Genomic DNA, 27,772 nt, shown 5'->3' with positions numbered 1-27,772 from the left:
GTATATTTCATATTATTTGTTTTTTGAATGAATAAATAAAGTTTTTTAAAAAAGGAAAGTTCAAATAATTGGGTCCAGCAGAAGTTTTTGATTTTCAAGTCAAGTTCAAGTTTATTGCCATCTGATTGTACAAATACAACTTGATGAATCAATGCTCTCTGGTCCTCGGTGCAAAGCACGAAGACACCCACCCAGACCATATACAGGACAAGTATTTCATCTATACAAATAAATAAATGTTTTTTTTAGAAATGAGAGTCTCAGAGGGTGAGTGTGAGCGGTTCTCACTGCCCGTGGGGAGAAACTGTTCCTCAGCCTGGTGGGGCTGGCTCTGATCCTCCTGCATCTCTTCCCTGACAGGAGGTGCTGAAAGATGCTGGGCGCGGGGTTGAAGGGTCAATGATTTTACGAGCCCTCTTCAGACAATGGATCATGTCGATAGAGTGGGGGGGAGATTCCACAGATCGTCCCTGCCCCTCTTTTTCCCCGCAGCCGGCCAGGACGATCTCGGTAGTGCTCCTGTAGAAGGTTGACGTGACGGTGGCCGGTAGCCTTCAGTCCTCTGCAGTCACTGTTGTGCCTTCATGTCAAGTGAGGAACTTCAGGAGAATTTCCCCAAAGCATTTTACATTCCCATGAGGGAATGGCCACACGTAAATAGATTCTATCGGTTCTCAGAGTTTCTGCAGGTGAAATTTCGAAGGATACGTTTTCTCGGGTTGTCTGAGCCAAACGGAAATGAGGTTATTGTTTCTCAGGTTGCACTCCCTTCCCCAGCTGTTTTTTTTAACGTAGGATAAACAACCAGACATCTATATTCTGGGTGCGTTCTGCACGTGAACACAATGAAGTCTTCTTCAGCATCGCTTGGAAGATGCTAAAGTGGCCACCATCTGTGTACAAAGAATCGTCTATACAAGCAAATTAATTGTACATGATCCAAATCACATTTTATGCAAACTTCATGCTTGAAAAGAAGGTTAAAAACAACCAGCAAGAATGGCGTATTTATCCACGATTTACCTGCTATTTTTTCGTTCAATAGTACCTCTGTTGAGAAGAAAAACACCACATAAATCACGGATTGATCACGTTCGAGGAGATTGATTCGGTGTGCGAAGGATGGGCGGGGTGATCTGCAACATAAAATCTCAGGCGCAGAACGAATCCATCTTCGCAGCCACTAGAAATCGTCGCAAGAATAATCACTGGGGGAGTCGTCAAATCTTGAATGGTATACTTAAATTTAAATTTAGACATACAGCATGGTAACAGGCTATTTAGGCTCGCGAGTCCCTGCCACCAATTTACACCCCACTAACCTACAACCCTGGTACGTTTCGAACGGAGGGAGGAAACCAGAACCCCCGGGGGGAAACCCACGCACACATGGGGAGAACATGCAAACTCCTCACAGACAGCGCGGGATTCAAACTCATGGTCCCGATAGTTGGTGATTTAACGACATAGCGCTAAACGCTACACCAACCATCCCACCCAAACTAAAATAACTTAACTATTTTTCAAAAGGAATACACTCCAGAAAATCAGCAATTGCACTTGCTTTAAAAGTTGCATGCATATTCAAACAACAAATTTACGTTTGATAAATGTTCGGACTATAAATATGTTAGCAGAAATAGAAGATACCCACTGGACATCGTGACATATGCAATGTTCACGTGTGTGTGTGTGTGTGTGTGTGTGTGTGTGTACACTACTGAGTTCAACATAAGTAATGGATATTCTGGCAAAGTATAAAAAACATAATTGTCGTAATTCTCACCCATTTCTGTTGCAGTTTTCTTTTCTTTTGCAATTTCTGAGAAGTGCAATCAATGTGTCAACCAGGTAGACACTATTCAGTAAAGTGAATCGCGTCTTTAAAAAAGATAACTTCATTACCAGTGGTTCTCATCCTTTTTATTCCCACCCACATCCCTCTTTAAGTAATCCCTAGGCCATCGGGGCTCTGTGATTAGTCAGGGGTTGCACAAGGTGAGATGTGGGTGGGAAGGTTGAGAATCACTGCTCAGTTGTCACTGAAATATTTTGCTTGAGAAAAATCATAGTTGGCCCATTTCCTTTGGAGCTCCGAAATCGTGCACATAAGGAGTCAATGAGGGACGATTAAAACAGGGGTTTCAGAGTTTTTCTTTCCACCCAGGAAGGCGACCCGGTTTAAAAGGGGCTACTTTACGGTTGTATGATGATAATAAACTTGGACTTATGATTTTACAGTTATGACAAGATACATTAAAATGGAAAAGATTGAAAAAAAGGTTAACAAGTCGGAACAGCATCAGGGAAAGTTGATTTCACTCCTCCCACTTAAGGGTAAAAGATTTATTTGTCAAATTGTTGCAGAAATTTATGATCCCATATTAAGAGCCTTCGACATAAATCAACGGGCTGACGCGAGAAATTCTGAAATAATGCGTTTAATATTCAGAGCGGCGAATAATTTTGGGAATGGAGGGGATTTGTTGGAAAGTACGGAGTAATAAATGGTATATTTCTAGTGGATAGCTGCTCGATGGAGATCTGTAGAAAAGCAGCAAATTACCTGGGATTTCATGGAGAGAGAGCTCGAGCTCGAACTGACATTGAGAGGTGAATGCTTCGGGGAGTGACCATGCATCTCAGGACCACTATCCATGGAGTACAAGATTCAGCACGCCACTTGGCAGCTACATGTTTTTCTGATGTGATTTTATCGAGCATAAATTTATCTTACCACACATCGTGCCTGAGATTACAGGGCGTTACATTTGTTGAACTGTTCACGTGTGTATGTCAGACGACACCCATTGTAATAGAGTGAATCCATTGAATGACCACAGATCGCATCAACTGTCATTCTCAATATCAGGCGCATTTACGTTTCTTACGTCCATACCTTTGTCCTTATCCGTCTCTGTTTGGATGTGAATGTAAAAATAAAGGTTAAAATAAATCCCCCAAATTGTATCAACTTTCCCAACCAATGAATATATCCACTGCAGCATCAGCTATCTTTCGATCATGTCTTCTGCCGCCATAGCACCATAGAACACAGGCCCTTCTACTCTGAGCCAAACTATTATCCTACCCATTCTATTCCCCCTCCCATCCATGTCCCTGTCCAAATTCTTCTCAAATGTTAAAAATGAGCCCGCATTCACCACCTCAGCTGGCAGCTCGTTCCACACCCCCACTGCGAAGAAATCTCCCCCTAAACTTTTTCCCCTTTCACCCTTAACCCACGCCCTCTGATTTGTATCTCACGGGTGGTTTAAATGAAATACTAGCTGGCAAAATTAGTGGATAGAACAAAATACATTTGAAATGTCTGATGTTGCCTGTTCACACAAGATAAGGATGTTGAACTTCACCAAAACTGAAGAATCAAGATTTTCTGTCATGAACAAGTCATGAAATTCGATGTTTATGGGAGCGTCACAGGGCATTCATATTATAACCATCTTAAAACGATACTATAAAAAAAATAACAATAACACTGGATGAAAAGTGAGGCCTTGTCTGTGGTTCATTGATCATTCAGAAATCTGATGGTGGAGTAGGGAGGGAAAAAGCCGTCCTTGTGCCACTGGGGGTTTGTCTTCAGGCTCCTGAACCTTTTCCCCGATGGTAGCAGAGTGAAGAGGGTTTGGCCTGGGCGGTGAGGCCTTTGAGGATAGAGGCTACTTTTTTAAGACACCTCCTCATGTCTATGTCCTCGATAGAGTGGAGTCTGGTGCCCGTGATGTCGCAGGCCGAGTTCACAACCCTCTGGGGTTTATTCCTGTCCTGAGAGTTGGCGCCTCCGTGCCCTACAGTGATGCAACCAGCCAGAGTGCTCCCCATGGTCCATCTGTAGATGTTTACGAGAATCTTCGGTGACGTACCGAATCTCCTCAGGCACCTCACAAAGTACAACCACTGGTGAGCCTTCTCTGTGATTGCATCAGCGTGGAGGCTCCAGGATCGATCCTGGGAGATGTTGACCCCCAGGAATTTGAAGTTCTCTCCAGTACTGAGCCCTCGGTGAGGACTGGTCCATGTTCCCCTGACTTCCTCCTGAATTCAATGATCTTAATACTGTTTACTTAAGTGATTAAATCTGAATTGTGATCGTAACAATAAATTGAGATGTTTTTCTCTCACCCAATTGTTCATAGTCTGTTTTAAGTTTTGCAAGAGCTGGGAAGAAAGCAGAATTTAAATGTTCCATTCTCAATATTGTACAAACATGTGTGTCAAGTAACAACTAAGATGAGCAAAAAATGATTATTTCCTAATAAACATTTGATAACCCGTTACTGGCATTTAATGATACTTCCATCAGCTTCTCCCGCATTCAGACCCCTCTTCCCCAGATGGTGAAGCGTTGCAAACCCAGTGCCAATCCCTGCAACATTCCACTCATGACCGATTGAATAGAAGCGAGACGTCCACTTATTCCAGCTCCCTGCCTCCCGTTGATTAACCGATTTTCCATCCACGCTAATATGCTGCCCACAACTCCATGCTTTTTATGGATATTTTTATACAGACCCTTCTCAAACGCCTGCTTGCAACGCAAGTAGGCACCATCCACCTGGACCCACGGCAGTGAATCGAATGTAGAACGTCCTTCCTTCATTCTGGCCGAAAAGGACAACTTCAACTCAGATCCATAGTCGTAGCGCAGTGGTTGTCAACCTCTATCCCTCCACTCACATCCCACCTAAAGTAATCCCTACGCCATCGGAGCTCTGTGATCAGTCGGAAAGTGTGATGTGGGTAGGAAGGGAAGGTTGAGAAGCTCTGCTCCAGACCCAATTATTGCTGAAATATTTTGCTTGAGAAAAATTGTCATTTCCTTCGGAGCTCTGAAACCCTGCACGTAACGAGTTCATGAGGGACGATTTAAACAGGGGGTTTCAAACTTTTTCATCCCACCCACATCCCACCTTCGGCAACCCCTGACTGATCACAGAGCCCCGATGGCGTAGGGGTTTAACACACACACAAGCACGCCAACCCACTCACACACACATAGACACATACTGCGCAAAAACACACGTTTTTTAAAAGCTGATGGACTCCAGGTGATACCAGTATAAATAATCATTTTACAGTGTGAACAGGAAAGTTGTAGTAACAAAGTTGTAAATATTTCGTTCACTTTACACGTACGTACCAGCAACCTTGGCAGCGATTTCATACTCTGTGGATTAGAAGGGCATAAAGATCATTGACTATTTACCAAAATCATGCGATTCGAAACACAAAATACTCTCCTCATTGCTCAAAAGCTTTTACTTGAAGGACAATAGTCAGGGTGTTTATTGTCCCAGACACAAATATTATATACACTGTAACCTGCCGCAGCCAAATTGGCCCAGCACAGTTGGTGGAGCGGTTAGCTGAGTGGGTTTCCTCTGGTGGGGGAGGGGTGCTCCAGGTTTCTCCCACCCCTTCAAAACGCAGTACGTCAATGGGGAGTAAAATGGGTGGCACGGACTTGTAGGGTCGAATTGGCCTGTTACTATGCCGCATGTCCAATCTAATTAATTAGCTGCAGACGAGCTCTAAAAACAGCTCACATATAGAGATGCTGTGCATTACATTGATAATAGATTGATCACATGTTGATGCATGTCCTTCAGGCAACAGTGAGCCTCCTCAACAAAAGCTTTTATGGTCTTCAGGAAGGTTCAGGACAACAGAAATGTGCGTCAACGTCCTACAGCTACAACGCATCCTGTCACATTTGTGAGGATGGTTCGCTTAAGGCTGAAAGATGCAGCACTTATTAAGAAAGCCAATGAGCTCTACTTCGGTGGTAAAAATTGGTGACCAAGACAAACCCCTGGGCTCCTCACACGTGCAATCAACCTAAGAGCATCGACATGCGATTAAACATATTAAATTCAATGAAAGTTAATTTAACGTTTCTCCAACTTCCTACGTGGCGCAGCAAATCTGAATTTACCTTCATTTTCCCCTTGAAGTTGTCCACCACAATCCCCCCCCCCCACCCCAGGAAGCGAACCCTTTGAACAAAGTTTGTCGTCCAGAGAAATCGATGGAGAAGAAGAGTCGTGGAAAGGGAAGCGTGAACTAATATTACCCACCTGCTTCTTTCTGAGTATCCGTCAATTTTTTGATCTCTGAATAAAACAGCAAGCGCAACACATCAGCGCTGGCGCCGGAGATTCATGCCGGGATTAGCGCGACTGGCCCCCCGAGCCGAGCGGGGTCTCAGAGAAAGACAGTTGGAATCGATAAATACGCGTGGGCTTTTCCAATTGTCTCTTGAGGGATTCAACGTTTTCAATAAAACTCAAGCAACGCAGCTGAACGCCAGGAATTTGTATCCAGATTTTGCCTTCATCGAATTTTCCTTTCCGATCACGGACCAATAGAATTCTGATGCCGGTGAAAAAATGCTGAGGGGATGAAAAAGGAAATCTTACCTGTGCTTCTATGTCCTCGACAATGAGACTCAAATACACCAGCAGGCGAGCGCTGGATTTTAACGTTTATAACGTTTTGCAAGATTAGTTATCAAAAAAATGACAGCCCATGAGAAAGGTGGATATCTGCTTCTGATACGCGATCAATTGCACAAAGACTGAAGTGATAGAGACTGAAGGCTTCTATTTGCGAGAGACGGGCAGCGTCCCTGCGTGGGGTCGCTCACACTGGCCCGGACTCGAACGGGGGTGGGGGGGGTGGGCTTGTGGCGCAAAAACCTTGATGGGGGGGGGGGGGGGGGGAGAAAGGGGGAGGAGTCACGAGCCAGAAGTTGTTGAAACAGCTGATCCACTGTTCGTAGTACTCGGATGCCCCTGGTAGTTGGGGGTCGTTCGGGGCGCATCAGTTTCTCTCTTACCGGAGAGACGTTTGTATTTATTAAATTGATCGACTCCATCAATAACCACGAAGTTGAGAGCTGAGGAATGATAGGCTTTGATAAACAGGAGACTTTGGCTGGCCCGGATCCAGGTACAGGAATGCTGGAGAGGGGGAGGGAGGTCGACCTTTATGACCAGATCATAGAAGATGAGTTACTAGTGGGCGGGCCAGCCTCGTACATACAACAGCACACAGGTAGGGAATAATGTACAAGGAGAGAACGTATCACTACACTTTCATCAGCTAAGATCAGTGCTTACCTCTGTCCTTGGCCGCTTCTGAGGCAAAATTAACAGGCAAGTGATTTGACCAAATCGCTGAAAATATCATTTTCATTCACCACAATATACATTTTAAATTTTATATTTCAACAGGTATCGTGAAATTTATTTCAGACTTTTGGAGATTCCATTCACAAAATCACGTATTGGGTCAAACAGGTTGAAGGTTCCCTCACCTGCGTCTCTGCACCGTGCTTTCAGTTTCTTCAGCTCTACAACCAAGAGAAAATGTGATCTTTCAAATGAAGTTCTCTCCAATAACTGACTTCCTATCAGCAAAATGGCAGGGATCTCCCAGTGGCCGACCACTTCAATTCTCTGCCCCACTCCCGCGCTGACGTCTCTCCACGGCCTCGTGCACCGTCAGACCAGGGCCACCTGTAAAATTGAGAAGCAATGCCTAATCTCCCCTCCGGGCACCCCCCGGTTTCTGCCGGCCCACTCGCCGTTCTCCCCGTCCCCCTGTCTCCTTCCCTCCAGCTCTCCACCCCCTTCCCTCCAGCTCTCCACCCCCTTCCCTCACCGTTCACAGAGCCATCCCTCCTCCCGCCTGTTTGCTACTGTGCCCTCACTCCCTTATCCATCTACTGCCCCTCCCTATAGGACCGTGCTCCTCCCCCTGCCCCCCATCATTTTGTCCGGGCGCCTGCCGACATTTTGCTCGTCCCTTGGTGAAGGGGCTCCAGCCCAAATCGTCGGTTCTGCATCTTTATCTTTGCTCTAAGAAGTACGCTGTTTGACTTGTTGAGTTTTTCCAGCAATGTGTCTTTGCTATTAGTGTAGAATCTCACTTTCTTTTGTTAAATGATTTCCTTCTCATCAAAGGCATTTGCGTTGTGGCCAGGTCGACAGGAAAAGTTGGCATTTTCTCCCTTCAGAGACTGTTGCTTCACTGCTAATTATCCCCAACATTCTCTGTTTATATTACAGTTGTGATCAAGTCATCAGTTGGCATCAAGTAGACGTGTTAAATTTCAAGTCCAGTTAATTGTCATCCGATTGTACAAGTACAACCCCACGAAACAGTGTTCTATGGTCCTGGGAGCAAAACAACCAGACACAATATGCATACAGACAAACAGTACACATGCAGGACAAGTATTTCAGCTCTACAAATCAATATTGTTTCGTGAATATTAGAGTCTTGGGGGGACAGTGTGAGCCGTTCCTTTGGTCGTTCAACATCCTCACTGCCCGTGGGAAGAAGCTATTCCCCAGCTTGGTGGTGCTGGCTCTGATCCTCCTGTATCTCTTCCCCTGATAGGAGCAGCTGTGAGTGGAGTGGCAGAGGTGCTCACGATTTTGCGTGCTCTCTTTGTACAATGATCCTGGTCGATCACGTTGATGGGGGAGGGAGACCCCAGTGATCTTTTCTGCCGCTCTTCTGGTCCTGTCGATTGACCTCCGATCCATTTCTCTGCAGCGACCATCCCTGCATTGTGATGCAGCCGGCCAGGATGGTGGCCGGTAGCCTCGCCCGCTTCAGTCTTCTCAGGAAGTGCAGTCTCTGTTGCACCTTCCTGACAAGTGAGGAGATTATAAGAGTCCACGATCGGTCACTAGTTGAGTGAACTCTAAGGAACTTGGTTCTCTTCCCTCTCCACACAGAGTTGTTGATGTGTCCTCCTGAAGTTCATGATCATCCCCTTCTTCTCGTCTACATTGAGACTCCGGTTCACTGGTATTACTGGGGGAGGGGGGGGGTGTGGACCATACCGGGTGACACCATCAGAGGGAGTGACATCAAAATGACTATAATATTTTTGTGGTGTTTCAGCAGAAATTTATTATTTTTTATAAAAATATTCCTGTCGTTAGTTATAACAACAAAAACATTTTTTATAAGCCCAGCTTGCAGGTATTAATAGACCTACAAGGCTAAAACTCGACAGTAATTTACGTTTTGAACCATCTAATGTGCTCCAGTCAGAGCTGTCGTTATTAACCAATTACAACGATGCTTCCAATCACATGGTTTCGTCTACGCGCCTCCAGCAAGCGCTGTTGTTTTTGCAGCTGCTGGTATTTTTATAGACGCTGTTTTTGTCAAATTTTCTGGTGTTTTAGCTACAATGTGGTGGCTATTAGTGTATGACCCGAGATCGCTAACTTTTCTTGAGAGTGAATTCGTAATTAAAGGAAAAGAAGGGGAAAAATTAAAACCCGGCTTCTGCTCGGTTACTAATAATGTTGTAATTCAGTGCAGAAAGATTTTGCAAAACTATTTTGTTGTTAGTATTTATATAACCTGAGAGGTCCATGGTGGGGAGGGGGGAAAGTAACACGGCGAGTTACCACCAGCCCGAGAGACACCGCTGCTCAGGTTGTAACTCTCGCACCATTTCACGGGATTTTCCACCTCTTCTCCGTGGTGTTGCTGATGAGGCCCAACGACCGTCCGGCCATCGACAAATACAGAAAGGTGCGATAACCTGAGATTGGATTCCACCCCCAAGTCCAATTGGACCTTCTGGCGTCTCGTCCCGGGAAATGAAGGAAAACAATCTCTTGAGTGCATTAGAATAAATGGGATTTTGAATCTTGCACTTTTCATGCCTTGAAAAGGAAACCGAATAAAAATTCCAAGGAAAATCCAAGGCAATTTTGACTCCCAACTTATCCGTAGTTTTACTTCCTTCCAGTTACAGCGGACGGATGCACGTTGGCCTCCTGCTTCACAGACCAGCCCAGGAGAATCAAATGAAGAGTTTATACACCCTTGTGACGCACGTTGGGAAATAGATTTATCGTCAAAAGATGTTCTCCGCCGTCGTCTCCGAATACCAAACGTTGAAAGCCACAATAATTGAAAACAATGACTTTACTGTCATTGATCAATCACTAAAGTCTGCAGACACTGTGTTTGAAGTGAAAATCCGGCACTGGAGAAACTCAGCAGGTCAAACAGCGTCCTTTATAACAGCAACGGTAAAAATACACAATGGCCTTTCGGGCTTGAGCCCTTCATCAAGGGGCTATCATTTACCTTTCTCTTTAGCAGCTGTTTCTTCTTCTGTGGGGGAGGGGTTGGGGGGGGGAGAAACTCGAAACTTTACCATCATTGTTTAGATATCTAATATCCATGATGCCACAATAAATGAATTAACATTAATTAAAGTAATTATCGAAAACAAGCCCTTTGTGTCAAGACAGTGTCATTGCAAAACGTGCCTTGCTCGATTCGAAAATAAAGTTTTCAACGAGCACATCCACGCCAAAGACGGCATCAAGATTTAACAAAAGCCACAATTAATATTAGGGGCCAGATGTATTTTTTTTTAAATTCCTATCAAAGCTCAGGCTGGGGAAAGCCCATCTTCCGTAGCCAACTTTATTGCATGAAAATGAGTGGGCAGCGTCAGTTCTGAGGAAGATGAAGAGAGGCTGAGGGGGAGATCTGGAAATCTGCGTGAATCGGCGGTGTGGTGGCCGGAGGAATGCAAATCTGGAAGAAATGGGACTTCGCTGACTTTTCGGAAGAAAGTGTGTGGATTATTTTTCAGACCATTCCCCTTTCACCCTTAACCCATGTCCTCTGGTTTGGACCTCCCCCACCGTCAGTGGAAAAAGCCACATTTCCTCTGTCTGGACCCCTCGTAATTTTAAACACTTCCATCAAATCTCCCCTCGTTCTTCTACACTACGTGATTGCCCTGCTTTTTATTTATTTCACTCTGTTATTACTGTTATAGATAGAGAATTTAGGTTAAAAAGGGCTTAAGTTAAAATGTGATGATTAATCATAAAAGGGGAAGCCAGAATAGACAGGGAGCTTACCATAAAAGTTCAGCTAGACAATGTTATAACAAACAGAGATTTTCATGGTCACAGAGAGACATGTAGGAGCCAAAGATTGATAAAAAGAGTGAGAAACAGAATTTAGTGTGTGTAGAGTTCGTAGTGTACGTGACAAACATGATAATTACAAATGCAAGTGTACTTAGGATGATTTTGCAAAAACTAACCAATTAAAACAGTGTTAAAAAGAAGGGGAAGGACAAACAAAAAAAAGGTATAAAAATCAATGCACTGTATGTATCGGGGCTTGACTTGGCGAGAAGCCAGTTGAGTCCAACTCTGCAGACTTGTAAATAAAGCTTGTCGTGTCATCAATTTTAAAGAGACTCATGTGTGAATTTGTACTTCTGACAATTGGGGGCTCGTCCGGGATCTACACTCCAGCCGTGGGAGGAGGCGAGAAAGAGGGACATCGGAGGTGGTGCACCCCGCTGAGTTCAGTGGCTCCTAGTCCCTTGCTCGTCGCCTCGGGCGGCTTGAGTGAGTGGTATCCGGACAAGGTGACACGACAAGATGAAAAGGAGAGGGGTGACGGTTCAATCCCCAGGAAGACACCGGTAAGTGACGACTTACGATTGTGGTGTGGGGATTGACGGATGAGACCACCCAGGTAATGGTCATGACGGGATAAAAAACTATAAAACGATAAATCAGGTGTAGAGCCTTTGTCGTGGCGTGAGGACCCTGTCGTGGGACCCTAGGATAGACCCCAGGGAAACCTCGGCAGGAACCGGCGGAGGGATAGTACCTCCGACGAGGCATCCGAGAAGAAAGGGAGTAGGGTCCCGAACAGGAGGGTCCTCAGCAACGATAAACGGATCTAGGTGGGAAAAATGGGAGGATCAAAATCTAAGGGCTCGTCTGAAAGATCAGGACATTTCCCGGGAGTTCCCCTTGACAGCCCTTTGGGGAGAATGTTTGAAAATTGGGATAGTAAATGATATCGAGACAAAAACAAGAAAAAGATGGTTCAATATTGTCTTCTTTGGTCGAAACAGCCTATCAAAGGTTCCTCGGTCTGGTGGCCGAAATTTGGATCTGATGAGGATAGGGTTAGACAAGCATTAAACATATATGTAAATTCGAGACAAAAGGTGAATCAAGAAGAGTCGGCGTATGCATTTTGTTGGGTTCCCTGGCCAGGATCCTTAACAAAATGTTTTAAATTGAGGGTAGCGGGAGAAAAGAAGTGGGAACCTCTGGACAACCTCCCCCCTCCTTATGTTCCCCCGGTGCCCACTGCGCCCGAGGGAAGCTCGCTGCTAGAGGGGAAAGGTGATGAATCTGATTGCCCCGGAAGGGGCCGGGAACAAAGGGATGAATTAAGGGAGTCGGACCCTAAACTTCCACCGGTAAACCGACCCTGGACCAGATCCCAGACTGGTCCAGGACCATCGAAGTTTTCAGTAAGCCTAAATCCCCTGAGGGAAGTTCCTATGGGAGGACCGGGAGGGGGAACGGGATATGTAAATGTTCCCCTAACTAGTACGGAGGTGTGGAGATTTAAGAAGGAAATGAAAAATCTATTGGAAGATCCCATGGGACTGGCCGAACAGTTCGACCAGTTCCTGGGACCAAACACATATACCTGGGAAGAGATGCACGCAATAATGGGAACATTATTCTCAGCCCAGGAGAGGCAGATGATTCGACAGGCTGCCCTCCTCATGTGGGAACGTGAACAACCTGGGGACCCCAGACCCCATGAACAAAAATATCCCTTGAATGAACCCAGGTGGGACAAACGAACACCCGAGGGATTGGCAAGTATGAGACAATATAGAGAGTGGACGATTAAAGGGATACGGGAGGCTGTGCCAAAGGGTCACAATTTCACCAAGGCATTTGGGAACCACCAGGGGAAAGATGAGTCCCCTACTGATTTCTTGGAGAGGGTGAGAAAGAATGTCCAACAGTATGCGGGTGTGGACCCTAGTACACCAATGGGTGAACTGCTTATTCAAATTGAATTTGTTTCCAAATCGTGGCAGGACATTAGAAAGAAACTAGAAAAGGAGGAGGGCTGGAATGAAAAACCCCTGAGCGACCTGTTGAAAAAGACGCAAAGAGTATATGTGCAGAGGGAAGAGGAAGGTCAAAAGAGGGCAGCGAAGATTATGGTACAGACTATCCGACAGATAAATGCCGAGTCCAGAGGGGAAAGGAAACAAAACCTTCCTCTAAACAACCCAAGATATCCAAGAGAGGGGAGACCCCGGAGACCCGTTAAGTGCTATTACTGCAACGAGGAAGGACACTTCAAGAGGGAATGCCCCCAATATAAGAGGGAAGTGCGTACCCTCGAACTCATGGAAGAAGATTAGGGAGGTCAGGGGTTCCGAATGTTGGGGACCAGGTATAAGAGGGAACCCTTGGTAAAACTAAAAATTGGTCCCCAGGGAGAAGAGGTGGTGTTTATGGTGGACACGGGAGCGGAACGAAGTAGTGTAATAATTGTGCCGATCGGAACCGAGCCTGTAAAAAGCAATTTGAAAATTTCTGGGATAGAAGGGGCTCCCAGAATGGTATCGATAATTCCCCAAGTGACAGTGAAGCTGGAAGGGAGAGAAGGGGTACAGGACCTCTTGTTGTTACCGTCGGCCGGATTTAACCTCCTAAGAAGAGATTTACAGGCTCTCCTAGGTTTGGGTGCTCTCCCCGTGGACGGAGAAGTGCGAGTCCACCTCTGTGCTCTGAAGGAGGAGGATGAACGGCAGATTGACGAGAGAGTCTGGTATAAGAAGGGAAATCGAGGAGGTCTGGACATCCCACCTTTACATGTCACATTAATACCAGGTCATCAGCCGGTAAGGAAACGTCAGTATCCTATTTCTTTGGAAGGGAGGAAGGGGCTACAGCCGGTAATTGAGACCCTAATACGAGACGGACTATTGGAGGAATGCATGTCACCCTATAACACCCCTATACTCCCAGTGAAAAAGTCAGATGGATCCTATCGTCTAGTTCAGGATCTAAGAAGTTTGAATGCTATTGTTCAGACCCGCCACCCAGTGGTGCCTAATCCCTATACTATTATGAGTCAGATTCCCCCAGACCATGAGTGGTTTAGTGTTATCGACCTGAAGGACGCCTTCTGGATGTGTCCACTAGAAGAGGGAAGTAGAGATATGCTCGCGTTTGAATGGGAGAATCCATGGACAGGTAGACGGAGGCAGCTTCGGTGGACTGTATTGCCCCAAGGGTTCACTGAATCTCCGAACCTGTTTGGACAAATGCTAGAACAAATCCTGGCGGACTATCCACGATCCGATGATTCCCAACTGATGCAGTATGTGGACGATTTACTGTTATCAGGACCCAAGGAACAGGAAATGAGGGGAGATACAATTAGACTCTTGAATTATCTGGGGAAAAAGGGTCTGCGAGTGTCCAGGAACAAGTTACAGTTCGTTGAGAGGACTGTGGTATATCTGGGACACCAGATAAGTAAAGGACAGAGACGGATTACCCCTGAACGGATTACGGGAATCACTAGAATGCCGTTACCCCGTAATAAGAAGGAAATAAGACAATTCCTGGGACTCTTAAGTTACTGTAGGTTATGGATAGAGGACTACTCAGCGTTGGTGAAGTTTATGTATGAAAAGCTGACAAATGAAGATGAATATCCATTGAAATGGACCCAGGAGGAGAAGGGATGGTTTGAGGACTTGAAGCATTGCCTGACGCGAGCCCCGGTACTCACTCTGCCCTCTTTAAAACAACCCTTCCAGCTATTTGTCACTCATAACCAAGGAACAGCTGTGGGAGTTTTAACGCAGGAAAAAGGCGGTCAGCGACACCCAGTGGCTTTCCTATCCAAAATGATGGACCCAGTGTCTTGCGGATGGCCGACGTGTATCCAGGGAGTAGCGGCTGCTGCTCTGTTGGTGGAGGAGGCACGTAAACTTACTTTTGGAGGAAGGATGACTGTGTACACCTCCCATTCTGTGAGTGTTCTATTAACACAAACCGCCCATTGATGGCTGACTGATTCCCGCATATTAAAGTACGAGACCATTTTAATGGTCGGAGAAGATCTACAGTTTGCTAAGAATAATAGTTGCAACCCAGCTCAGTTTTTATACGGCAGTGAAACAGGGGAAGAAGTGGAGCACGACTGTGTTGAGTTGACGGATCTTCAGACCAAGACCCGAGAGGACCTTTGCGATACTCCTCTGGGAGAGGGATATGAATTCTACATTGACGGCTCCGCCAGATGTGTTGACGGAATGAGGAGAAGCGGGTATGCCATAATAGAAGGAAATGCTTGGAAAGTGGTAGAATCCGCGAGGCTACCCGGAAGCTGGTCGGCACAGTCCTGTGAACTATATGCCTTGCAGAGAGCCCTCAGAGTACTGGCAGAGAAAACTGGAACAATTTACACTGACTCCAAATACGCATACGGGGTAGTGCATACCTTTGGTAAGATCTGGAAGGAGCGCGGTCTGATTACATCAAGAGGAAAGGAATTGGCACACGAACAGATGATTACTCTGACTTTGGAAGCCCTGACATTACCCCGGGAAATAGCAGTGGTCTACATACCAGGCCATCAGAGGGGAGATACCCCGACCGCAATTGGGAACAGACTGGCTGATGAAGAGGCCAAAAGGGCAGCCATGCAACAAGAAGTCCGTTTGCTGACCTTAATCCCAATAAGACAAGGTATAAAAAAGGCTCCCATTTTCACTGCTAAGGAAGAAAAGGACATGGCTCAGCTGGGCGCAAGCCAGCTGCCTGATGGAACATGGAAGACACCGGATGGAAGAATGGTTCTAAATAAGGAAATAACTCGCAATATTTTAAAACACCTGCATCATCAGAGCCACTGGGGCACCCAGGCCTTGTGCGACACAGTGCTTCGAGAATATGTGTGTAAGGGGATCTACACCTTGGCCCAACAGGAGGTGCAGAACTGCCACATCTGCACAAGAATTAATAAGAAGGTAATGAGGACGAGTACCATGGGAGGTCAACCGTTGGCCATATGCCCCTTCCAAAGAATCCAGATTGACTTCACAGAGTTACCTCAAGTCCAAAGATGGAAGTATCTGTTGGTGGTGATAGATCACTTTACCCGATGGGTGGAAGCCTTCCCAACAGTAAATGCTACAGCCTCTACAGTAGCTCGCCTCCTCCTAGAGCAGGTGATCCCCAGATATGGTATAATGGATTCTATAGACTCAGACAGGGGTCCACATTTTTGCTCCAAAGTCCAGCAATTGATTTGTGATGCATTGCAGGTCTCTTGGAAATTGCATACCCCTTGGCATCCACAAAGCTCAGGGAGGGTTGAACGTATGAATGGAACCCTAAAGACGCAATTGACAAAATTAATGGTGGAGACTAAAATGCCTTGGATAAAGTGTCTGCCCCTGGCCTTATTGAGAATTCGTACTGCCCCACGCAGGGATGTGGGGTTGTCCCCTTATGAGATGATGTTTGGGCTTCCCTTCTGGAGTACAGCTGAGGGGTGTCCCACCTTGGGGGAATGGGATATTTTTGTTAGGAACTATTTACAGGCACTGTCACGCTCTCTTACAGATTTACGAAAGAGGGGACTATTGGCACAAACACCGCCTCTAGACTTTTCTTTACACAAGGTGGAACCGGGAGACTGGATTCTCATCAAGACCTGGAAAACTGAAAAACTCCAGCCACAGTGGGAAGGTCCATTCCAAGTTCTCTTGACTACAGAGGCTGCAGTACGAACAAGAGAGAAGGGGTGGACACACGCATTCAGATTTAAGGGACCTGTAGAGGCGCCTCAGGACCCTGATACGGACTCAGATTGGACTTGTGTTCCTGGAGACAAATCTCTTACTTGGCGATTTCGCAAAAAGACTTGATTGACAATGTTATTGTTAAAATGCTTTGATTTTTCTTGGTTTGCCTATGTCTTTGTCAGGTCTGAAGTGTAAGAAGTGCAGAGACACAGTAGTCCTTTTTCAGGACCGCACTTGGGAAAGAAAGGAGGGTAATTTCATTTCCCATACCTCAGTTCCTAAAAAATGCTGGGCAGAAAATACCACCCAACATCCATATACCCCTTGTATGGAGAAAGAGGGAAGTAATGTGGGTCATTATATACAGATTCCTAATAGTACTCCTTTCCCTCTAAATGGTTGGCCCTGGGAGGGTGAGTCAGGCCCACCATGCCCTGATGGACTCTGGTTTTGCATACACCAGCGTACTGTTCCGGTAGAGAGTCCCACTCCACACTCGAGAGTGCCTGCCCCTTTGGGGCAGCCGGACTTGGTTCGGGTCCACTGTTTTTAAGACTGATTGCCTACCCCTGTCTAATAGCAGTTTTCAGCTTTGGAATTGTAGCAGCTCCACTATCACAGGACCATACCAGTCAAACCCCATTCTTAAAAGGGTTTGGGAACGGGGATATGGAGTATCCCCAAATGGATTGTTCTGGGTGTGTGGTGATAAAGCGTATACCCGCCTCCCCTTACAGTGGAGTGGAACTTGTTTCCTGGGAATAATCCGCCCAGAATTTTTCCTCCTACCCCACGATCACGGTCATAAATTGGGAGTGAAGGTTTTTCGATACATTCCACCGTCAGCCCCGCTCTAGCACGGTGCGTTTGGGACAATGGGGAGATGATTGGCCTCCAGAACGAATAATTAAATATTATGGTCCCGCTACATGGGCTCAAGATGGATCCTGGGGTTACCATACTCCTATTTATATGTTAAATCACATTATTCGCTTGCAGGCAGTCCTTGAGATTGTTACAAACCAAACAGCTCTAGCCCTGCAATTACTTGCATCCCAGCAGGGTCAGATGCGCTCTGCTATCTATCAGAACCGTCTAGCCCTGGACTATTTGCTGGCCACAGAAGGGGGTGTATGTGGAAAGCTTAATTTGACTAACTGCTGCTTAAAGATTGATGATAATGGCCAAGCCGTTCGCAAAATCGCTGATAATATTCGCACTTTGTCCCATGTACCAGTCCAGACCTGGCATCCTTTCGCAAAATTAAATTGGTTGGACAAATGGTTTGGAGGAACCTGGTGGCGCACCTTATTGTGGGTAATCGGGGGTGTTTTGTTCCTCCTGCTTGTTTTGCCCTGTCTTATTCCCTGTCTGCGCAGCCTAGTGATTTCGATGGTCCAGCAGACCATGCAACCAGGGGGCCTGGGAGACCCAGTTAGAATTTTACTTCAGCACGAAATTGATTTATCAGAAGATGGTTCTCTTCCCTGGGTTAAGGTCCCCATTCAGAAATAATACACACATTTTAAAGAAAGAAAGGGGTGGATTGTTATAGATAGAGAATTTAGGTTAAAAAGGGCTTAAGTTAAAATGTGATGATTAATCATAAAAGGGGAAGCCAGAATAGACAGGGAGCTTACCATAAAAGTTCAGCTAGACAATGTTATAACAAACAGAAATTTTCATGGTCACAGAGAGACATGTAGGAGCCAAAGATTGATAAAAAGAGTGAGAAACAGAATTTAGTGTGTGTAGAGTTCGTAGTGTACGTGACAAACATGATAATTACAAATGCAAGTGTACTTAGGATAATTTTGCAAAAACTAACCAATTAAAACAGTGTTAAAAAGAAGGGGAAGGACAAACAAAAAAAAGGTATAAAAATCAATGCACTGTATGTATCGGGGCTTGACTTGGCGAGAAGCCAGTTGAGTGCAACTCTGCAGACTTGTAAATAAAGCTTGTCGTGTCATCAATTTTAAAGAGACTCATGTGTGAGAATTTGTACTTCTGACAATTACCAGATATCAAAAAAAGAACGTTCAATCGCGCCATCTACCGGACAGCGATGAGGTGGGGAAGGCATTTTCCACCTACACTTCTTCACCAACCCCAACCATCTTTTCCTCTGGCAATGAGAGACAGAGTGGCCTCGATACCCAAGTATGTACATCATGGAAGGACATGGTTGGCTAGTGGCTGAGCGCCACCCCACTCATTCTGGTACCCAAAATTAGCCACGACAACATATATTTGTGAATCGCACAAATGGACTCGTTGTAATGTTCGTGCATGTGGTATGAATTATATTTGGCTCATACTTGCTGCCTCTAATTCTTTCATCAGGCCGGAGATAGCTGTAAAGAAAAATAAGATTTGGCATTTCAAATGAGTGCAATGTATTCTCGTCGATGTGGAGCTCACGTGTGAATGCCACGCTGCTTATACCGGGATCTCCACCAGTTTGGACCCATGCAGGGAGATCGTTTGCACTGGTTTCCAAAGCAAAAATGAGGCCAAATTTGAAGCATTGCGCGGAGTTTTGGTCACCTGAGGAAAGATGGAAAGAGTGCAAAGAAGATTTACTAGGATGTTGCCGGACTAAGTTACAGGGTGAAACAGGTGAGAACTTTATTCCCTGGGGCGTAGAAGAATGAGGGGAGATTTGATGGAGGTATTTAAAATTATGAAGGGGATCGACAGAGTAAATGTAGGTCAGCTTTTTCCACTGAGGGTGGGTGAGATACAAACCAGAGGGTGAAAGGGAAAAAGTTTAGGGGGAGCATGAGGGGGAAAGGTTTAGGGGGAACGTGAGGGGGGAAAGTTTAGGGGAAAAATAAGGGGGGAAAGTTTGGGGGGAACGTGAGGGAGAAATGTTTAGGGAGAACATGAGGGGAAAAGTTTAAGTGGAAAATAATTGAGGGGAAATGTTTAGGGGGAAATGTTTAAGGGGACATGAGGGGAAAAATTTTAGGGGGAACAGGAGGGGGAAGGTTTAGGGGAAAATAAGGGGGAAAAGTTTAAGGGGAACATGAGGGGGAATGTTTAGGGGGAACGCGAGGGCGGAACGGTTGACTTAGCGGTTAGCACAGCGTCTTTACAGCACCAGCAATTAGGACTAGGGTTCGAATTCTGCGCTGTGTAAGGAATTTGTAGGTTCTCCCCGTTTCCTCCCACCGTTCAAAACGTACTGGTGTTGTAAATTGGGCGGCACAGACTCATGGGCCGAAATGGCCCTGTTACCATGTGGAATTTAAATTTAGAAAAACTAGAACTTCTTCACACAGGGAGTGTGGAACGAGCTGAAGTGGTGAATGTGGGCTCAATTTAAAGATTGAAGAAGAATTTTGACAGGTGCATGGATGGGAGGGGGATGAGGGCTATGGACTGGGTACGGTCAGTAGGTCTAGGCAGAGAAATGGATCAGCGCAGACTAGAAGGGGTGAAGGGCCTGTTTGTGTGCTGCAATGTTCTATAGAACAGGTAGCCATTAGTATGGAAACGTTATCAGGTAGAGTTAGAAGTGTTCAATAATTTAAATAACATTTGCTTTAAAGTTTTTTATGAAGCAAAATATCCTCAACTCCAGAAGAAAAAGCAGGCTACTGCAGGATCTCAGTGGATCCACAGCGTGGTGGGGAGGGGGGGGGGGGTGGTTGCTGGAGGTTTCAGGTTGAAAACACGTCAGAATCCCCACAAAGAATATTTTTTCATTTTAAACATTTGGGCTGCTAATCTCATTGGTAACACAGTTGTACAGAAGGCTCATTGTCAAGACACGGGCAAGGGTGGACGTCCCGAAAGAGTGGTTGTTTGTTCGAACCCACTGATTTTTACTTTCTTTTCATTTAGATAGGACTTTCTGGCCCACAAGTCTATGCCACCCAATCCCCATACGATTTGAATGTTGAGAGGAAATGTATGGGGAGAATGTATAAACTGCGTACAGACAGCGCAGGATTCGAACCCAGGTCACTGGCGCAGTAACAGCGTTGTTCTGACCGCTAGGCCAACCGTGCCGTCCACCTATAAATCAATGAACTGGTTTCTTTTCTCTTTCTGTCCTATCCCTCCATCAAACGCGACTGGCCAACTATTTTTTGAAGTTAATTATGTACCTAATATTCTAACTTGGGGTAAACTTTACTGGCCTGTGATATGTATATAATCTGTATCAGTGGTTCTCGACATTTTCCTTTCCATTCACATCCCACTTTAAGTGATCCCTAGGCCATCGGGTTCTGTGATTATTAAGGGGTTGCTTAAAGTGGAAAAAAAATGTTGAAACCCATGCTTTAATCATCCCTCGTTGACTCGTCATGTGCAGGGTTTCACAACTCCAGAGGAAATGGGTGTAATGCCTGTCGAAAGAACCAAAGACTTGTTGATCGAAACCAAGGCTTTTATTAACTAAAAGACTGGAGCATATCACATGTAGGTCGACCAGTCCAGAATGACCTGGTCTGGCTAGGAGCAATCCTTTAAGACCTGCCAGTAGGTGTGGCTACACTCTCAGCTAATCACAGTCATCCTACACTACCATCTGTACATATACAAATTGGTGATAGAATCTGTACTATCACACTGGGCCAACAACTATTTTTCTCAAGCAAAATATTTCAGTAACAATTGGGTCTAGAGCAGTAATTCCCCATCTTCCTTTCCCACCTACATCCCACCTGAAGCATCCCCTTACTAATCACAGAACCCCGTTGGGCTAGGGATTACTTAAAGTGGGATGTGAGTGGGAAGATAAAGGTTGAGAACCACTGATTTAAATGATCTATGAATGATTATATGATCTATTTGATCAAAATATGATGCATTTCATCTTCCCTAACTATTCCTCTTTCGGATCGAGTCGCGCCTATAAGGGACATTTGTGGAAGAAGGTGATGTCTGAGATGGACCATTCACTGCATCGTGGCATCTTTGACCATCTATGGGTTTGGACAACTCCATGACATGAAGCTACGTTAAAATCACTGACAGATCACTCAACTTCAAGTGAAGAAGTTGTACACAATACAATCGAAAAATGTCCTTGTATTCTGACGCACAACACTTTCTAACATAAAGGTCCTACCTTTGTCCTTTCCCTCGACTGTTCAGTCCGGGTTAGAGTAGAAAGAAAAATCAATATTACAGAAGCAAACTTGTTTATAACAACATGTCCAATATTCAATTTTGTTACACACAGACACGCACTCAAACACAAACTAACATCCACACACTCACACACGTGTACACAGACATGCGCCCATACCGATACACGCACATCCGGACGCCGATACACCCAGACACTCACCTGCACACCACACCCCACACACAATACAATGAGCTGCATTTTAATTTGACAACGTATTAGCATGTCGATCATCTTGGAGATATCTACGATAAATAATGATTTAGAAACCTGCGGGGTTGGCGACATTTGGAAGTTTTATGTTACCATACTAGAGAACTGTTTGAATTAGCAGATATTCATTTAGTCACTGGTAAAGAAGTATACACCAAGTTTTCCCCAACCTTCCAAAGCGCAATCTTCTTTTATTTTTTTGATTTCTGGAAAAAAAAGAGGGAAGTTTTATTTCTCCCCAATCACTACTCCGGGCCATGATTTTAAAACGTTCATCACATTTGCTTGTTTTTCCCGAGTTAGGGGATAGATTTTTCCCCACAAATGCCATTGCTCCCTTAGGCTGGTCTGATCCATACCAGATGACCTGCAGCACACAGGGCCGGGCCGCGCCCTCGTCTTGGATAGTCAGACCACACATCCATCCGCTTTTTGCTAACCCCCTTGTTAAACTAGTCAAACCAGTTTACTGGGAGATTAAGGCCAGTTTTTTGCCCGGACAAAATGGAGGCAGTGGCCTTCCCCCTCCCCCCACCCCCACCCCCACCATTTTGTTTGGACACCTACCTACACTTTGCTCGTACTTCAAAACGTTGGTTATATACCTTTATCTTTGCTTTTTGACCTGCTGAGTTTCTCCAGCAGTGTGGTTTTACTAGATTCACCAAACGCTATCCATATCCAACAACCCAGATCAAGCAGCCAAAATAACTGACAAAGAAGGAGATCGATGAATTAATGACGCCAAATGATCGGATTAGATCAGTGGTTCTCAACCTTTTTCTTCCCACTACATCCCACTTTCAGTTATCCCTACGCCATCGGGGCTCTGTGATCAGTAAGGGGTTGCTTAAGGTGGGATGTGAGTGGGAAGGTTGAGAATCACTGCTCTAGACCTAATTGCTTCTGAAATATTTTGCTTGAGAAAAATTGTCGTTGGCCCATTTCCTCTGGAGTTCTGAAATCCTGCACATAACGAGTCAATTATGGACGATTAAAACTTTTTCTTCCCACCCACATCCCACCTTAAGCAATCCCTTACTAATCACAGAGCCCCGATGGCCTCGGGATTACTTAAAGTGGGATGTGAGTGGGAAGGAAAAGGTTGAGAACCACTGGTTCAGACAATTAAATATTGAGATGAAAGTATGTGATTAGAAAGCTGAGACATTAAATTAATGAACAAGGTACAACAAAAACAACACCAAAGTCTGCAGACACCGTGATTGAAATGCTGGACAAATGCTTTATATGAAGAAACTTCATATGCAACATTCACAGCGATCACAGGAGGGGATAATTTCTCCAGCATCGTGTTTTTACCATGAAAAGCAAGTTCTGGTTTCTGAGGAAGTTTGCAACTGAGGAGATGAGAAATCACAAGCCGTTTCCCTCAGAAAAGACAGGGCCAGATTAAGGCCAACAACGGTTTCCCCCTTCGACCCTTTCAATGTCCAACTGATTAACACTAGATAAGTGCTGAATGCGAAATAATAGATTAATTCTGTTTCTTCCAGGCCTCACAATGTATATATATATATATATATATATATATATATATATGTGTGTGTGTGTGTGTGTGTGTGTGTGTGTGTGTGTGTGTTTAATTTCATTTATTGTGGGGATCCTTTTTGAGCTGCACCCTGGTAAATCCAGCACTGGAAAAATACTCTGCGGTGCCCCCTTCCCTCAGACCCCTTAGCAGGGACTAATGGTTCATCCAGGCCTGTGTCCACAGACTCCCCAACACTGGTAATTCAACATCTGGCCAAATCTTTTCATTACCTTTAACTTTGTCCTCAAGCTCGTCCTCTGTCAAGATAGAGCATACAAAAGGGTGAGCGAGGAAAGCAGGTGCGCATGGTTGACGTGCAGTAAACACTCGAGAGGCTGAGGCCAGGTCAAAAGAAGGAAGGGTCACAGGACGGGGTGGAACCAGGGATATAACAGTTCGCCACAGTAGTCTAACCCTGTGAAACATCAGATTAAAAACACAAACATTTTTGTTTCGGAAACGCGACCTTTGCAGTTAAAAAAATCAAGTTGACATCAAACCCTTTTGAAAGAACATTTTTACTAAGATAATATCTATCTTAGCGTGACGGCTGATGCAATTGACCGTCAGTTTTCTGATGACGTGGAAATAGATTAATTTGGCAGATCTTCTCACCCAATTGCTTCACTTTATAGTTGAGTTGACCGACATCTGTAGACAAAAAGGGCGATATGAACATTTCAGGGTGGACGGATACATGATTGAAAATACCCCATTGTTCTGTGTACATTTAATTTTTTTTTACAATTTAAAGTTAAATTTGTAGAATATGCAATTAAGCAAGAGGCAACGTGATGGTGAAATACCTCCAAACTTAAAATAATAAGCTTGGATTTGTATTTGCCGTGATACGTGCCAAGTTAATGAACAACTGAGTCACTAAAGGTAGGTGGGACATTTCACCTCAGCTCTGGAGAAATATCGGTATTTCAAGTGTTAATAATTCTTTAATCCATCCAAAATGTCATACAGCAAGTTCCTGAGTTAAGAGCGTCCGACTTATGGGCAACTTCGTCCGGAAGTCTGCGCGTGGCTTCAGCGGTTCGTCGGCTTGAGGAAGGAAAAAGCCATCCGCCATTTCAAATCAGATAGGGTTGCCGTTAACACTATTCTATTGGGGCTTACATTTTCCCTTGTAGCCATGCCTAATGCTATTCACTAAGGCAAACATTTGACCGACTGACTCAAAATAAGAATCACACTTACCTGTCCTGACTTACCTACAAATTCGATTCAAGGACAGAGTTAGGAATGGATCCTGCCTGTCTCGCTCGTAACTTGTATTCAGATCAAGCCACCAGATACAATTCGAGTTTTCTGGAACTCTGAGTCCAGTTTTCTATGCCACAAATTCCCGGTCATGGGGTCATGCAGGATGGAAACTGGCCCACCCTTCCCAAAATATCCCACCTGCTACCTTAAGTAATTCCTTACTAATTACAGAGCACCTATGGCATAGGGATTGCTTAAGATGGTGAGTGGAAAGAAGTAAGTTTGAAGCCCACTGTTTTAATCATCCCTCATTAACTCGTTATGTGCAGGGTTTCAGAACTCCAAAGGAAATGGGCCATCGATAATTTTTCTCAAGCAAAATATTTCAGTACAATTGGGTCTGGAGCAGTGATTCTCAACCCTTCCTTCCCACTCACATGAGTGCCTAGTGCAACCTCTTGCTAATCACAGATCACTGATGGTACAGGGATTACTTAAAGTGGTGTGTGAGTGGAAAGAAAAAAGGTTGCGAATCCCTGCTCTAGGCCCAATTGCTACTGAAATATTTTGCTTGAGAAAAATTGTAATTGGCCTGTTTTCCTTTAGAGCTCTGAAACCCTGGACAGAATGAGTCAATGAGGGACGATTTAAAACAGAGATTTTCAACGTTTTTTTTCCCCACACATCCCACCTTAAGCAACCCCTGACTAATCACAGAGCATAGGGAATACTTAAAGTGGGATGTGAGTGGGGAAGAAAAAGGTTGAGAACCACTGGTCTAAATCATTGACATAGATGACAAGCAGCAGTGGTCCAAGCACGTAACCTTGCAGCACTCCAGGCCTCTAGTCCGATAAACAATGTTACCATCATCTTCTGCTATCTTACACGATGCCAATTTTCTGTCCGATCTCCTATCTCAGCTTGGATCCCAAACAATCCAACCCTCCAGAGCCTCCTACCTGGTACCTTGTTGAATGTTTTGCTGAAATCCATATAGGCCTCCCTACTCTTGTCAGTCTTCTTGTTAACATCTCCAAAACATTCAATCATTCCTGTGAGATATGGCCTCAAAGTCAAAGTCAACGTTGCCCCCAACTCCTTCTATTTCTTAGCCGTAAATGTGCGCACATTTCAATTGCACTTACTGGCGATGAACATGCTGTTGTTCTTCCAAACCCCCGCCCATTCCAATATGCGAAATAGTCGCAAACGTCAATCATTTTGACATCGTAAACCTGAGAAATGCAGATCATGACCTTTGTCTCTTCCCTTTCGGACACCTACCAAAACGCAACTCTCAAGTTCTTGAGCGACCCCGGCAAAAAATTGTAGCCTGCGGTCGCATCGCCACCAACGTTCTCGATGTAGTGCCGCCACGACCGGCCCGGGATTAGTTCGGAAACAGTAATCAATGTTCAGAGAGGGGGGACAATATTGAGCGGAGGCTCACGGACCCCAATAGACAACCATATGGATCAATGAGGTACGGCAGGTGGCTTCCATTACGTTCGTTGAGCGACTCGTTACACATTAGGAATTCGGAATGGGTATTTTTTTTCTTGTTCACCTGAGATTTTCAAATCTTTGAGTTCTGAAATGAAAAAAAACCCCACGGGATTTGTGGATTATCAGAAATTATCTCAACTACCAACAGAGCTCTATAGTAAAAATAATAACCTCCACACTGATTACCCTATTTTGTGCTAAATAGCAATCCAATTTCACGTCTTAATGTATCTCGAGAACATAAGAACTAGAAGCAAGAGGCGGCCATCCGGCCCGTCCAGCCCTGCTACACTGTTCAATGAGATCGTGGCTGATCTGATGATGGGCTCATTTCCACCCACCTGCCTTTTTCCCCATATCCCTTAATTACCCTACTATGTAAAAATCTACCCATCTTTGTCTTAAATACATTTACTGAGGTCGACTCCACTGCTTCAATGGGCAGTGGATTCCACAGATTACCACCCCCCCCCCCCACGGTAAAAGCAGTTCCTCCTCATCTCCGTCCTCAATCTACTCCCCTGATTCTGAGGCCACATCCCCTGGTTCTGGTCTCCTCCACCAATGGGAACAATTTACCCACCTCTATCTTATTTATGTCTTTCATAATTTTATGTTTCTATAACATCCCCTCTCATTCTTCTAAATCCCAGTGAGTACGGTTCCAGATGACTCAATCTCTCCTTGTAGGCCAACCCCCTCCATCTCTGGAATCTCTGGCACCATCCCCAAAATCAGTCCATCCTTCCTGAAGTAAATAGACCAGAATTGCACGCAGTTCTCAAGATGCGAGAAGTAGAAATAGATTGATGTGTGTACTCTATATTTTTGGATGTGAAATTTCAATGTTAATTTTAAATTATTGAAAAAGGAAGAACGTTAGCAGAGAAAACATTTGATAGATGCAGATGTTAACTTGTACATATCTATGCTGAACTAGAAATTCTCTGGGGACCATTGGACCCGGAAAACAACTGCAATTAAATAAATACATTTCGTTATCAATCCGACAAAAGTCAACAAAACTGCTGCCCCACTTACCGGCTTCTTTCTTGCGGAGAGAATTTTCTGCCCAACAACAGAAAATAGGCAATAATTAGATACTCTATACCTGCTGCGTTTTGAGTGGAGCATCACAATATACGGCATTGATAAATGTCAGTGCAGCCACAGAAACAAGCCAAGTGGAAACTGAAAGGGGGGAATATTAGATGAGGCTGTTTGCAAAACATGCATTCAGAACACATCTGAGAAACAGACATTCTGGAGCTGTTCAAGAGTTTGGTGAGCACCCACTGGACAACTACAAAAATGCCGAATATTTTTGTCTTACTGCATTGTCCAAGGTCTGATAGGAATTCATGCATGAGAAGATTTACTAGGATGTTGCCAAGATGTCAGGAAATGAGTTACAGGGGAAGGTTAAACAGGTTAGGACTATATT

General features: G+C 44.9%; 1 protein-coding gene across 1 annotated transcript in view; it reads right to left on the bottom strand.

The window, feature by feature from the left end:
- LOC138752984 (uncharacterized protein MCAP_0864-like) overlaps positions 1-27,772 on the bottom strand; it is an 88,256-nt gene that overhangs the window by 38,963 nt on the left and 21,521 nt on the right. The window contains exons 16-31 of the mRNA XM_069915582.1: positions 27,370-27,396; positions 26,390-26,413; positions 24,223-24,258; positions 23,838-23,864; positions 22,223-22,258; positions 21,780-21,797; positions 19,015-19,050; positions 10,153-10,179; positions 7,343-7,378; positions 7,146-7,163; positions 6,102-6,137; positions 5,165-5,191; positions 4,147-4,182; positions 2,900-2,917; positions 1,787-1,822; positions 1,024-1,050 (exon numbers count right to left, since the gene is read on the bottom strand). Of these exons, the coding sequence (XP_069771683.1) occupies positions 1,024-1,050; positions 1,787-1,822; positions 2,900-2,917; positions 4,147-4,182; positions 5,165-5,191; positions 6,102-6,137; positions 7,146-7,163; positions 7,343-7,378; positions 10,153-10,179; positions 19,015-19,050; positions 21,780-21,797; positions 22,223-22,258; positions 23,838-23,864; positions 24,223-24,258; positions 26,390-26,413; positions 27,370-27,396 (465 nt within the window). The remainder of the gene's footprint in view (positions 1-1,023; positions 1,051-1,786; positions 1,823-2,899; positions 2,918-4,146; positions 4,183-5,164; positions 5,192-6,101; positions 6,138-7,145; positions 7,164-7,342; positions 7,379-10,152; positions 10,180-19,014; positions 19,051-21,779; positions 21,798-22,222; positions 22,259-23,837; positions 23,865-24,222; positions 24,259-26,389; positions 26,414-27,369; positions 27,397-27,772) is intronic.

The sequence above is a fragment of the Narcine bancroftii genome, chromosome 2, assembly GCF_036971445.1.
Source record: "Narcine bancroftii isolate sNarBan1 chromosome 2, sNarBan1.hap1, whole genome shotgun sequence".
Lineage (NCBI taxonomy): Eukaryota > Metazoa > Chordata > Chondrichthyes > Torpediniformes > Narcinidae > Narcine > Narcine bancroftii.
The sequence above is the reverse complement of the archived record's forward strand: the minus strand, read 5'-3'. Positions and strand labels throughout refer to the sequence as shown.